This window comes from Scyliorhinus torazame, chromosome 1 (genome assembly GCF_047496885.1).
Source record: "Scyliorhinus torazame isolate Kashiwa2021f chromosome 1, sScyTor2.1, whole genome shotgun sequence".
NCBI lineage: Eukaryota > Metazoa > Chordata > Chondrichthyes > Carcharhiniformes > Scyliorhinidae > Scyliorhinus > Scyliorhinus torazame.
In genome coordinates this window covers 34,337,702-34,352,783 of record NC_092707.1, presented here as the reverse complement: position 1 = coordinate 34,352,783, position 15,082 = coordinate 34,337,702, and the positions used below count along the sequence as shown (strand labels likewise).

At 46.5% G+C, this 15,082-nt stretch overlaps 1 protein-coding gene across 1 annotated transcript in view; it reads left to right on the top strand.

The window, feature by feature from the left end:
* tmem116 (transmembrane protein 116) overlaps positions 1-15,082 on the top strand; it is a 67,931-nt gene that overhangs the window by 49,689 nt on the left and 3,160 nt on the right. Inside the window, exons 8-10 of the mRNA XM_072485465.1 lie at positions 3,927-4,065; positions 11,442-11,586; positions 12,950-13,026. Of these exons, the coding sequence (XP_072341566.1) occupies positions 3,927-4,065; positions 11,442-11,586; positions 12,950-13,026 (361 nt within the window). The remainder of the gene's footprint in view (positions 1-3,926; positions 4,066-11,441; positions 11,587-12,949; positions 13,027-15,082) is intronic.

Sequence of the window (15,082 nt, the reverse complement as noted above, 5' to 3'; positions counted from 1 at the left end):
GCCCATCCCCCCCACCAAACAAACAGGCTAGTCTCAAGGAACCACATCTAAAAAGGTCCAATAGGCCGCAGCCCCTCCCTCCCACCGCACTCCCGTTCACTAGCTGAAACCTTGCTGCTTGCAAGGTAGCCCGTACTCGGGGTGAATATTAATGAGCAACGGGAAAAGTGGCTCCCTAGCCCATCCCCGTTACATAATTAAAAAACAAAAGAAACATCCCTGCAATGCTCAAAATCACACCCACCAGGGACCAGGTATTTCCATTGCTATAGCCTTAACCATTACCCCGTGCCCACACTGGCCCCCTAAACAATATATACAAACCCCGAATAACAACAAATATATACAGTATACAAGAAATCCCAAACAAACCCTTCCCATCAAGAATTATAAAGATCCCCACAGAGCCCTTTAACTGAGTCCAAGACTGTGTCTTTAACAGAGGCCCCCGCCTCCTCAGACATATGAAAATAGTGATCTTTCAGCCCATAGGTAACCCGCTGGGTTCACCACCCCAAACCTCACTCCAATCTGGTATAAAGCTGCCTTTGCTTATTAAAGGCTGTCTGCTTCTTCACCAGCTCTGCTCCGGCGTCTTGATATCCAGATGGTGCTCCCTTCCCATCTCAAGTCTCAATTCTCTTTGGCTCATTTCAGGACCTGCTCCTTCTCCCGGAAGCCGTGGAATCTTACAACCACGGCCCGTGGCAATTCGTTTGCCCAAAGCTTCTGCCGGAGAGTTTGGTGGGCCCTATCCAACTTTGGAGGGGAATATCTCCACACCGCAACCCCCCCCAGCTTCCAGAAAATCAGAGAAAAATACTCAGTGGGATTTGGGTCCTCTATCCCTTCTAGCAAACCCATGCCCTCAGGATCTTTTTTCCTCCACCAACGAGGCGATTTGATCGCTGTACCACGACAAAGTTGCCTCCACTCCCTTCAACATCCCTCCATGCCTCCGAGGTTCTCTCCGCCTTCTCCTGAATCGGACCAAGTGCCTCCTCACCCAACTTTTTGAAGGTTTCGATAATTTTTTTTTTCTTTTATCTTTTCATAAATTTAGAGTACCAAATTCATTTTTTCCAATTAAGGGGCAATTTAGTACGGCCAATCCACCTACCCTGCACATCTTTTTGGGTTGTGGGGGCGAAACTCACGCAAACACGCGGAGAATGTGCAAACTCCACACGGACAGTGGCCCAGAGCCTCGGCGCCATGAGGCAGCAGTGCTAACCACAGCGCCAACGTGCTGCCCTGAAGGTTTCTATCATCACCTGCACTTGATTCTTGAAGTGCCTCCCAAACTGTTTCTCAAACTCTGAGGCTAGTACCACCATCAACATATCTGCCGTGATAGGAGTGGCGGCACCCGCTAGAGTTGTATCCGCCATTTTCCCTCCTAATGAGCCACGCAGGCTTCCCAAGTCTGTCGAAGGATTTCCACTTTCTACTTTCTTCCCACCATCTTATTTGAGATGCTCAACATTATTCCCTCGACAGGCTCACTAAACCTTTAGATTGGCCAAATTTATGAACCAAAATCCCCGAGGAACCGGGCCAAAAGGACAAAAAAAACAAGTCCCTTGGTGGGAGCTACCTAGTGCATGACCTTCTCCAACATATCGCCAGACTGGTCTCATTTACACAAAATGTCCCCTTTAAGCACACATGATGACTGTGGTCAAACAGATGCACATCGCTCTGAACCCAAGTCCGTGTCTTTGTTTTTCCTCCGAATCACCCCCGATGATGATCACGAATTCCCAAACTCAACTTCAAAAGGCACGCTTTTAAATCTTCTCTCATGATAACGTTTTCCCTTAGTGATGTGCATTCCAAATTCCAGTCCAGGTTATACAAATTACTCTTTTAACCCAAGCATTTGCTTCACGTTTAACAGCGAATCCTGTTCAGGATTTGACACCACCCCCATTTAAGTTTCCGATGTCTTAACTGCTTTTACACAAACTCTCGAGATCCAGCCAGCGATTTCCATAGTTATTTTAACTCATGCTCCACAGGCTGTAGTAAAATCTCACAAACCTTAAAATCACTTCAGATATCTTTCTGGCGTTTCTGCCTTCTTAGCTCTTTCTGTCTTTACTAAACAGTTCTCCGTTCTAGTGCCTTTAACCGCAGATGTCTTGGAAACTTTTAATTTCTCTAGTTTCCTTAATTGGATGCTATTCAGATCTCTGCATTAGTTTACTCCATAGTATGGGTTTTCTTCTAGCAAAGCTGAGGGAGAAGTTCCCTCTCTAGATTTCTGAACCAACCAAATCGAGCAGAGCTGTGAGAGCTGCCTCTCTCTCTCTCTACCTATCTCCAACTGCAATCAAATTAGTTGAACTAAAACTTAAAAGCTTCTATAATTTACAAGGGCCCAGGTTCTAAGCAATGCCCTTATACCTCTGCTGGCCTATTCATCCTTCACGCCTTAGCCCTCGTTAAGCACAGTTGGAACTTAACCAACCCCCACACATACAAACACCTTTCTCAAGCATGAATCTAACTATAGGTTTTACCCTTCCAGGGACAGAAACATTAAATTAAACACACTGAAAACATTATCTTTTTTTTATGTTTACCAATACAAATATAAATATCTTAAAACTACCTTTGTTTTCCTAACACTTTCCACCATTAAAATGCTCTTAAAATATGCCTTTTTGACTAAGCTTTTGTCACCTGAGATAATATTGCTTTATGTAACTTGGTGCCAATTTTGTTTGGTACTTGCCCCTGTGAAATGCCTAGTGACATTTTACTATGTTAAAGGTGCTATCTCAATTTAAGTTGTTGGGGTTGGTGCATTTTCTGGCCATCAGCACAGATCTCCGGGTAGGTAACTGAGTCCTGGGCGGGTGGCCAACTCCCAAGTCCGAATCTGACACCTGGGCTGTTGTCTGACTTCAGGGCAGGTGTTTGATCGCTAGGAGCTGCTGTTCTGTCTCCAGTTGACTGGGATGAACTCTCAACTATGATTTGACCTCGAAGGTGAACCAGGTATTGTGAGAGAAGTAACGCACACAAACCTGCCTCCCAGCGCTCCGCACAACAAGTTTTAAAGAACCTCTTATTAAAAAAAACTAGTCTGGGCAAATTGGAGAACCAGTGGATTACTGAGCACAAATGCCGTATGTTCAATCTTTCATCTGAATTAACTGATCTCAACCGAGGTGGCTCAATACTGTACCAGGTAATCACGTGGCCTTCAGTCGTCAGGTTGTTCACTCACTGGTTAATATTCTCAATCTGCAATTGTTTTTTTAAAAACTTTTTAAAAAAATTTAGAGTACCCAATTAATTTTTTTCCAATTAAGGGGCAATTTAGTGTGGCCAGTAGAATCATAGAATTTACAGTGCAGAAGGAGGCCATTTGGCCCATCAAGTCTGCACCAGCTCTTGGAAAGAGCACCCTACTTAACCCCACACCTCCACCCTATCCCCGTAACCCTGCAACCCCATCTAACCTAAAGGCAATTTGGCATGGCCAATCTGCCTAACCTGCACATCTTTGGACTGTGGGAGGAAACCGGAGCACCCGGAGGAGACCCACGCACACACGGGGGGGAACGTGCAGACTCCACACAGACAGTGACCCAAGCGGGAATCAAACCTGGGACCCTGGCGCTGTGAAGACATAGTGCTAACCACTGTGCTACCATGCTGCACATCTTTGGGTTGTGGGGGTGAAACCCACGCAGACACGGGGAGACTGCAAACTCCACACGGACAGTGACCCAGGGCCGGGATTCGAACCCGGACCTTCAGCACCGTAGTCCCAGTGCTAACCACTGCGCCACATGCTGCCCCTGACCTGGAATTGTTTTTGCTCTCTTCGCTCATCTCTGCTTTCCATCCTATGAACGGGTTATGGGTTAGAGGAGCAAACGGTTGATGTTCTCTTCTCTGTTTCTCCACAGTTGCCTCCTCCTTCACACCGGAATGCCTGAACTGAACAGCAGCTATATTAAGGTCCATGAGTACACATGTCATAGTGTGTACCTGTACCGAACCACCATCTTCCTCATTACCTTCTGTCTTACTTTACTTGGACTTGTGGTAAGGATTACATATTTAATTACTTTGTTAGAGTTCCCGCTCCTCCATTTTAAATGTATTTTTAATTACTGATTAGCTGATGAGATTGGAGGTAGGTGACTGGCTGCCACTGCCTCCTGACATTACCCAGAATGCCTTGCTGGGTTCATGCCATGACTCTGCCCCTATACTGCGCACAAGTTATAATGTGGGCATGATCCACTCCGCCCATCGGTCAGGGTCGGGGTTTGTCCTCCACGTGAGCACGTAATCCTGCCCTGTTCCCATATCACTTCACCTCCTTTCCCTTCATCCACCTGTCCCATCCAATCTTGAACAAATTTGTTGGTTGAATTCTGCCCTAAGTGTCATTTTGCGTGAGTTTGGCTGGGTGTTTCTCGCCAGCTTTTTGGGTGAGAGCCACACCGTTATTCAACCACTATTAGTCATGTTTTTGGGCCTTGGGGAGTTTCTCCCCGGTCAAGTCCACACTTAGAAATGTGGCTCCTCCAAGATCAAAGGGTGCCCCGATTTCTTACGTGAGATTGAGGGCCCCTGCACCCACGGGCAATGTCACCCCACGAACACATAGGCATTATCCCACCCCCCACACCCCTCAAGGGAGGACACCCCACTATGGGGTCACTGAGGGCAGCCCCCCTCCCCACCCTTTGAGGCCACTCCACCACCCCCTTGGGTCCCCTTTTTTCAACCCCATTCAGGCCCCTCTCTTTCAGGGCCCCCACCCTTAACCTTCCCAACCTTTGAGGCCCCTTCATACCCACCCTTTAACCTCCCCACCCTTCATAACATCCCTTTCACTCCCTCCTTTCGTGGGCAAGGCCCCACAGGCTCCAACCCTTGGTAATGCCACCCTGGCACCACCATCTGAGCATCCTGGCAGTGATATGGTGGCAGTGCAAAGGTGCCAGAGGGAGAGCTAGGGAGCCACCCCGCCCTGTCCCCAACCTCCCAGGGTTCTCCAATAGCCTGGGAAACCCCCCAGGTGCAGTTACAACTGGTCCACGTTTGTGTGGACCAATGCTAAACGGCACCTAGTCCAGGCCTCGCTAGAGGGGGGCGTTAGTTCCCGGGCATTGGGAGAATCCGGCGCAGAGATATTTAAATGAGCCATACGACTCGTGCTGTCTCGCGAGGTTCGGATGAATTGCACAAGTCCTTCAAGAGGCCTCTCACAAGATTCAATGGCCTCGCTGCATCACTAAGTCAAGTGCGATGAAGCCAGTAAATCGTGCCCATGGTTTCTGTCTCAACCATTAACGCTGGAAGTGATTAACGCAGCTGCAGAACTTACAATTCAACCTCTATCAAATTCAATACTCTAACTCTTAAAGTTTTGTTTATGCTCATCGTTATCTCTTCGGAATTATATTCCAGACTTCTTAGATTTCCAGTAATTCTTTTTACAGACTTAATAACCTGTGGTGTTGCACTCAATGTCCTGGAAACATAGAACATACAGTGCAGAAGGAGGCCAATCGGCCCATCGAGTCTGCTCCAACCCACTTAAGCCCTCACTTCCACCCTATCCCTGTAACCCAATAACCCCTCCTAACCTTTTTGGACACAAAGGGCAATTTAGCATGGCCAATCCACCTAACCTGCACGTCTTTGGACTGTGGGAACCGGAGCATCCGGAGGAAACCCACGCAGACACGGGGAGAACGTGCAGACTCCGCACAGACAGTGACCCAACGGGGAATCGAACCTGGGACCCTGGAGCTGTGAAGCCACAGTGCTAATCACTGTGCTACCATGCTGCCCTAAGATCCCTCAAACCCAGATCCCTTTTATTTTCCTTAGAACTTACTTCCATTCAGAATATACTTGCTGTTGTTAATTTTCCACCATCATTCATCACCACACATTTACTGCCATTGATGTCACTGTCTGTGTGGAGTTTGCACATTTTCCCCGTGTTTGCGTGGGTTTCATCCCCACAACCAAAAGATTTGCAGGTTAGGTGGATTGGCCACACTAAATTGCCCCTTAATTGGAAAAAAATAATTGGGTACTCTAAATTTATAATTAAAAAGACTCCCACTGCCACTTAGCTCCTTCCTCCATCTTATCTGCATTTCTTGGCTTCTTTTGGCCTTCTAATTAATTAATTATACGTCCTATGTTGGTATCATCTGCAAATTTCAACAGGATTCCTTAGAACCAAATCATCGATCATTCAATGGCCTCAGAAGTGAATCCTGTAAGACACCAGCACTCACTTCCAACCTTCTCCCTTCTAAACTATTTTTAATCCAGTTTTCTATGCTCACCTTAATTCCACAGCCCTTATCTTCTCATTTTATGGATTTGTGAATTCCGAATTCTCCCTCTCTGTACCCGAACAGGCGCCGGAATGTGGCGACTCGGGGCTTTTCACAGTAACTTCATTGCAATATCAATGTAAGCCTACTTGTGACAATCAAGATTATTGTTTGTTTTGTGCGGTGGCTTGTCAAAGGGTTTCTTAACATCTAAACTACATTATTCCCATCTACCATGGATGTTACCTCCTCAATGAATTCCATGAAGTTTGTCGAGCAAATTCATGCCTTTTGAAATCCATGTTATCTGCTTCTAATTTATCTCGGTACATGGTAATGTCATTTTTTATGAAAGGCACTAAATTTTTTCTTACCACCGATGTTAAACTCATCGGCCGGCCTGTGACTACCCAGATTACCTCTACAGTCCTCCAGACACGCGCCCACATCGAGTAGGGCCCTGAAACATAAAGCATGGGGAGAACCTTATTACTGCCCCTGGAGTGACCGCCTATATTTTGTGCCCAGATTTCTGGAGTGCCATTTGAACCCAGGATTTTCTTACTCAACACTGGGGCCCCAGCGAACACCACGTCGCAGGACAGCCCTCATAGTCAATGCTGCAAAATCGACAAGCTGCAAACCAGTCTTCCTTCAGTTTAGTTTTCTGAAGAGGGAATTTTTCTGTTGATTAAATTTAAACTTTCTGCAACTTGTGGTCGTTACAGTAGGTGGGGGCAGAGATTTGCGTGAGCGGAATGCAAATGTTGTTTGGGAGTGGATTTTGTGTTTAAATGCATAGTTCCCTTTTCTAAATATAGAAAATGATGGGGTTACATTTATGACGTTGATACATAGCAGGAGTTGGACTGAATGGTGGCCAATCATTTCGGTTGATGCTGTGTTTTCTTTGTCGTGGCTCATCACCACCAACCCTGACCACCCCTTGAAAACACTTTCACCCCTTGAGATACAATTCCATAAGCACCTTTGGATTTTACCCAGGTTGACCATATATGAGGCTGGATGCTGAGTGACTTAAGAACAAAGTCTTAAGTACAGCACCAGAACAGGCCCTTCGGCCCTCCAAGCCCGTGCCGACCATGCTGCCCAACTAAACTACAATCTTCTACACTTCCTGGGTCCGTAACCCTCTATTCCCATCCTATTCATGTATTTGTCAAGATGCCCCTTAAATGTCCCTATCGTCCCTGCTTCCACCACCTCCTCTGGCAGCAAGTTCCAGGCACCCACTACCCTCTATGTAAAAAAACTTGCCTCGTATATCTACTCTAAACCTTGCCCCTCGCACCTTAAACCTATGCCACCTGGTAATTGACCCCTCTATCCTGGGGAAAAGCCTCTGACTATCCACTCTGTCATAATTTTGTAGACCTCTATCAGGTCGCCCCTCAACCTCGTTCTTCCAGTGAGAACAAACCAAGTTTATTCAATTGCTCCTCATAGCTAATGCCCTCCATACCAGGCAACATACTGGTAAATCTCTTCTGCACCCTCTCTAAAGCCTCCACATCCTTCTGGCAGTGTGTAGACCAGAATTGAACACTATACTTCAAGTGTGGCCTAACTAAGGTTCTATACAACTGCAGCATGCCAACTCTTATACTCAATGCCCCGGCCAATGAAGGCAAGCATGCCGTATTCCTTCTTGACTACCTTCTCCACCTGTGTTGCCCCTTTCCGTGACCTCTGGACCTGTACACCTAGATCTCTCTGACTTTCAATACTCTTGAGGGTTCTACCATTCACTGTATATTCCCTAACTGCATCAGACATTCCAAATGCATTACCTCACATTTGTCCGGATTAAACTCCATCTGCCATCTCCGCCCAAGTCTCCAAACGATCTAAATCCTGCTGTAATCTCTGACAGTCCTCATCGCTATCCACAATTCCACCAACCTTTGTGTCGTCTGCAAAGTTACGAATCAGACCAGTTACATTTTCCTCCAAATCATTTATATATACTACAAACAACAAAGGTCCCAGCACTGATCCCTGCGGAACACCACTAGTCACAGCCCTCCAATTAGAAAAGCACCCTTCCATTGCTACTCTCTGCCTTCTATGACCTAACTAGTTCTGTATCCACCTTGCCAGCTCACCCATGATCCCATGTGACGTCACCTTTTGTACCAGTCTACCACGAGGGACCTTGTCAAAGGCCTTACTGAAGTCCATATAGACAACATCCACTGCCCTACCTTCATCAATCATCTTTGTGACCTCTTCGAAAAACTCTTATCAAGTTAGTGAGACACGACCTCCCCTTCACAAAACCATGCTGCCTCTCACTAATACGTACATTTGATTCCAAATGGGAGTAGATCCTGTCTCGAAGAATTCTCTCCAGTAATTTCGCTACCACTGACGTAAGGCTCACCGGCCTGTAGTTCCCTGGATTATCCTTGCTACCGTTCTTAAACAAAGGAACAACATTGACTATTCTCCAGTCCTCCGGGACATCACCTGAAGACAGTGAGGATCCAAAAATTTCTGTCAAGGCCTCAGCAATTTCCTCTCTAGCCTCCTTCAGTATTCTGGGGTAGATCCCATCTGGCCCTGGGGACTTATCTACCGTAATATTTTTCAAGACGCCCAACACCTTGTCTTTTTGGATCTCAATGTGACCCAGGCTATCTACACACCCTTCTCCAGTCTGAACATCCACCAATTCCTTCTCTTTGGTGAATACTGATGCAAAGTATTCATTTAGTACCTCGCCCATTTCCTCTGGCTCCACACATAGATTCCCTTGCCTATCCTTCAGTGGGCCAACCCTTTCCCTGGCTGCCCTCATGCTTTTTATGTATGTGTAAAAAGCCTTGAGATTTTCTTTAACCCTATTTGCCAATGTCTTTTCATGACCCCTTCTAGCCCTCCTGACTCCTTACTTAAGTTCCTTCCTACTTTCCTTATATTCCACACAGGCTTCGTCTGTTCCCAGCCTTCTAGCCCTGACAAATGTCTCCTTTTTCTTTTTGACGAGGCCTACAATATCCCTCGTTATCCAAGGTTCCCGAAATTTGCCGTATTTATCCTTCTTCCTCACAGGAACATGCCGGTCTTGAATTCCTTTCAACTGACACTTGAAAGCCTCCCACATGTCAGATGTTGATTTACCCTCAAAATCCACCCTCAATCTAGATTCTTCAGTTCCCGCCTAATATTGTTATAATTAGCCTTCCCCCAATTTAGCACATTCACCCTCGGACCACTCTTATCCTTGTCCACCAGCACTTTAAAACTCACTGAATTGTGGTCATTGTTCCTGAAATGCTCCCCTACTGAAACTTCTACCACCTGGCTGGGCCCATTCCCCAATACCAGGTCCAGACTTCCCTTCCCTAGTTGGACTGTCTACATATTGTTTTAAGAAGCCCTCCTGGATGCTCTTTACAAACTCTGCCCCATTTAAGCCCCTAGCACTAAGTGAGACCCAGTCAATATTGGGGTAGATGAAGTCTCCCATCACAACAGCCCTGCTGTTTTTACTCTTTTCCAAAATCTGTCTACCTATCTGCTCCTCTAACTCCCGCTGACTGTTGGGAGGCCTGTAGTAAACCACCAACATTGTGACTGCACCCTTCTTATTCCTGATCTCTACCCATATAGCCTCACTGCCCTCCGAGGTGTCCTCCCGTAGCATAGCTGTGATATTCTCCCTAACCAGTAGCGCAACTCCGCCACCCCTTTTACATCCCCCTCTATCCCGCATGAAACATCTAAATCCTGGAATGTTTAGCTGCCAGTCCTGTCCTTCCCTCAACCAGGTCTCTGTAATGGCAACAACATCATAGTTCCAAGTACTAATCCAAGCTCTAAGTTCATCTGCTTTACCCGTAATACTTCTTGCATTAAAACATATGCACTTCAGGCCACCAGACCTGCTGTGTTCAGCAACATCTCCCTGTCTGCTCTGCCTCAGAGCCGTACTGGCCCTATTCCCTAGTTCTCCCTCAAAGCTTTCACCTTCTGACCTATTGCTCCGGTGCCCACCCCCCCCCCCCCGCCATACTAATTTAAACCCTCCCGTGTGACACTAGCAAACCTCGCGGCCAGGATATTTATGCCTCGCCAGTTTAGATGCAACCTGTCCTTCTTATACAGGTCACACCTGCCCCGGAAGAGCTCCCAGTCATCCAGATAACGGAAACCCTCCCTCCTACACCAGCTGTGTAGCCACTTGTTTAGCTGTTCTATCTTCCTATTTCTAGCCTATGCAACTGAGCTTGACCTTGTCCTTCCATGCACATTTTCAGAAAGTCAGTCTACCTGGTTCTTTATCTCCTTTTACTGAAGTCTATTGAGACCAAGTGCTGCCACGGTGAAAATAACCTGAAGCAACACAGACTGGCGATCGAGACAGGCCGTTTGGAGTATATTTTTCCACCGTGGATGGCTGCCTCATCTCTAAGCTCTGGAATTCCCTCTCATAACTGCTCCACCTCCATCTCACGTTTCTTTTCAAGTTGTTCCTTAACACCTAACTTTGTCCAAGCTTTTGGTCACCTGTCCTATTATTGTTTTGTCGGCCGAATAGCCTTCTATTTGCACATTTGGTATTGATTAATGGAAGAGTTCATCACTGGACTCTATATAGTGTCATTGACTCAAGCAATGCTCAATGTACATAGGTGTAAATAATATGAACTCAATACCCATCTGTGCCCGGGACACACAAGTGGCTGATCTTTCTCTTATTAATGGTATTGTGAATTGCCCTGAGAACTCTGCCTGACTGGCATTCTTGGCTTCCCTTGGCTTACATACATGTCTCACATAAGTATCCCCAACTCGAATTTGTTATCCGCAGCACCATACCAAACATAAGTTTCTTATCTCATCTGGAAATGATTTGTACACTGGGTCTGGAGGTTTGATGATCTAACCCAGCCACCAGGACAATGGATCCTTAAAACCAGAAGGCCTGCTGTTACCAGCTGTAATAATTGAATTAAATTAGAACAGGCTTTGGCCTGTTTGCTTGACTAAAATAATATAGTACTCAGAAAACTTTGTCCGTATCACTGATCGATTGGCTGAAGATTAATTACTTTGAAGTTGAAACTTTTCCATTCCTCTCTGCAGATTCTCCTAATTAAGACCCGGGTCCTCTACAAGAAACTGGTGACTCTGACTGGATTTCTCGGAGACCAGCAGTGGGCAAAGATTAACGTGATTGAACGGAGGGTCTTTCTCTATCCCACAGCTTTTTTATTCTGTTGGGGACCAGGTTAGTAGGACTACATGGTTGGTCCCTAAGTGGGTGTGATGATGGATCAAATAGGTTGCTCCATGACTCAGCAATTTAATGTGTGCCCGAGGTCACCGCATGAATCATGTGCCTCAATGCCAGTATCTATGCGTGGTGGCAGAAATTAAATAGCTCCAGTGCCAGGGACCTGGGTTCAATTCAGCTCTCAGGTCATTATCTGTATGGAGTTTGCACATTTTCCCCGTGTCTGCGTGGGTTTCTTCCGGGTGCTCCAGTTTCCTCCCACAGCCCAAAGACGTGCAGGTTAGCTGGATTGGATATGCTAAATTGCCCCTAAGTGGGGTTACGGGGATAGGGTGGGGGATTGGTCCTAGGTAGGGTGCTCTTTTGGAGGGTCGGTGTTGACTGCTTTTAAAAAAAATAAAAAATAAAAAAAAATTTATAGTGCCCAATTCTTTTTTTCCAATTAAGGGGCCAATCCACCTACCAGCACATCTTTGGGTTGTGGGGGCGAGACCCACGCAAACACAGGGAGAATGTGCAAACTCCACACGGACAGTGACCCGGGGTCCGGATTGAAACAGGTTCCCAGCGGCGTGAGGCAGCAGTGCTAACCACTGCGCCGCCCCTCGGGTTGGTGCAGACTCAAAGGGCCAAATGGCCTCCTTCCGCACTGTATAGATTCTATGATACACATCCCACAGTAGGGGGTCACCAGGAGGACAAGTCGGTGATGGATGGGCTCCTATTTATCTCAGTAATAAGCCTCCATGAAATGAAAAACATTATTTTTATGGTATGTTAGCCATGTTATACACAAAATTCACTTCTGTTTTGTATTGGGAGCATAGGTAAGGGGCCAAGGCCTATTGAGGTAGGGCACGACCAAAGTTGGAAAGAGCAAATGACAAATCAGGCTAAATCATGAAATAATTATGTGGTAACCACAAGTTTAGGTTTTAAAATCCTGAAATTTTCAGTGCAAGGTAAGATCCACAGTGTTGAGATTCTGGAAAAGAATATTAAAGGAAAAGTTGATGCAATTAATTTTGGCTTAAACACGGTGAGAATAGAGAGAGAAGGGAGACTGTGGGACAGTACAATTGTAGGACCATGAGACAACTCTATCCTGTGAATCCTTGTCTCATCAACAAATGCAGAGGGAAAGGTTCTGCCAGGGATTCTCGAGGTGATAGTTATTTATCAAACAATACTATTTTTTCATGTACCGAGTCTAGAAGAGCCTCTCCACCTAACGGTTATACATGAAATAGATGTGTGATTATGCATGTGGTACAAGTGTAAACAATGCCCTGTACTGTTGATGTAAGTAAAAACCTAACCCTTTTGACCCCCATTTATGATTTTTTTTTACCTTTAGCGACCATTCTGGCGATGGTTAAACTGTTGAACCCAATGAACATGCCGGCTCTTTATGCTGTACTCTATATCTTACAGGTGAATTTTCAAAACAACATTTGGGAGAGGGGCAGACCTTTTGTGACATTATTTTCTCAAGTTTTCTCTCTTAAACAGACTGGCTGAGTGCCTTAGAATTATTGTAATACGATCTGGCTAGATGTATTCCAGTCGGGAGGAATCCCCCCCCCCAAAGAGCAGTGACATACATAACTCAGTATTGTTCAGTAGGTGCTAGGAACTACATGGAACCTTATAAAAATGGCTATCCTCCATGTGAAATCTAGACAATGCCTGCTAGCAAACTATTCAAATATAAGGTGCATCACATCTGAGCAGGAATATTTTCAGACACAATGTGCTTCTCAGCCTCCGCACCTAAATCGCGATCGGCACAGGGGCAGAGAATGGGTGCCAATGACGGAATCCGGTCCGACGCTGCTCCCGCGATTCTCCGCTCCCTGCAGGAATCGCCGCGAATCACACGCGTGGTCTACGGTCCATTGACACAGGCCCCCACGGCGATTCTCCCAGGAAAACTGACCGAGTTCTCGACGACGTGATTCTAACCACGCTTTGGAATGGCCGGTGGCGGCTGCAGACTCAGTCCACGGCTGCCCTGGGGGGGGGGGGGGGCCTCACTGACGGCCAGGCAAGTGACCGGGTTGCACCGATCCACAGGCGCGTGCGATCTCAGGGGGACCTACTTCGTTCATCATAATCAGCAGTGTGAGTCCGCCACGGCGCACGGGGTGGCCGCCCCCTTGCGCATGCACGGACTCCTGACTGGAAATGCAGCGTCCCGTATCCGCAGCCAGAGCTAAGAAGAGCACTGCTAGCCCCTGCAGGTAGGAGAATCACTCTGGACTGTCTTAAAGAACTCACAGAACGCCTTGATCCACTGCAGCTCGCATACCGCCGCAAACGGTCCACAGCAGACGCCTTCTCCCTGGACCTACACTCATCCCTAGAGCATCTCGACAACAAAGAGTCCTACATCAGACTCCTATTTATTGACTACAGCTCTGCCTTCAACACCATAATCCCAGCCAAGCTCATATCAAAGCTCCAAACCCTAGGACTTGGCTCCTCACTCTGCAACTGGATCCTTGACTTTCTAACCCACAGACCACAATCAGGACGAATAAACAACACCACCACCTCTACAATAGTCCTCAATACTGGGGCCCCGCAAGGGTGCGTACTTAGCCCCCTACTATATTCCCTGTACACACACGACTGCCTGGCAAAATTTGGTTCCAACTCCATCTACAAGTTTGCTGACGATACGATCATAGTGGGCTGGATCTCGAATAACGACGAGTCAGAATACAGGCGGGAGATAGAGAACCTAGTGGAGTGGTGCAGCGACAACAATCTCTCCCTCAGTGCCAGCAAAACTAAAGAGCTGGTCATTGACTTCAGAAAGCAAAATAACCTATATCCTAAATTTCTGAGCCAACGCAAGTTAAACATGAATTAAGAAACAAATAAAGCCAATTAAATAACAGCTACAAACAAGACAAGAGCTTACAAATTGGCACGGCAGTCCACTCGGCATATATATGGCACGCTAGTACAGTGGTTAGCACTGTTGCATCACAGCTCCGGGGTCCCAAGTTCGATTCCCAGCTTGGGTCACTGCCTATGTGGAATCTACACGTTCTCCCCGTGTCTGCGTGGGTTTCCTCCGAGTGCTCCGGTTTCCTCCCAAGTCCCGAAAGACGTGCTGTTAGGTGAGGTGAATTGGACATTCTGAATTCTCCCTCTGTGTCCCCGAACAGGTGCCAGAATGTGGTGACTAGGGGCTTTTCACAGTAACTTCATTGTAATGTTAATGTAAGCCTACTTTTGACAAAGATTATTATATCATTAATCCCAGTCATGAAGTCCTTCAAAATTCTACCTTCGTCAAAGAATTTTAGCTCCTTTCTGCTCAGGATTTTACCTGATTCCAGCGTCAGCAGCACACAACAAACCCAAGTGCCAGACACAGACTTCAGCAAAAAAATGCTACACTTCTGCAGAATCTCAACTCTGCTTATGATGGTCTGGATGACATAGATCGACCAATATTACCTTCAAGTAACAAAAA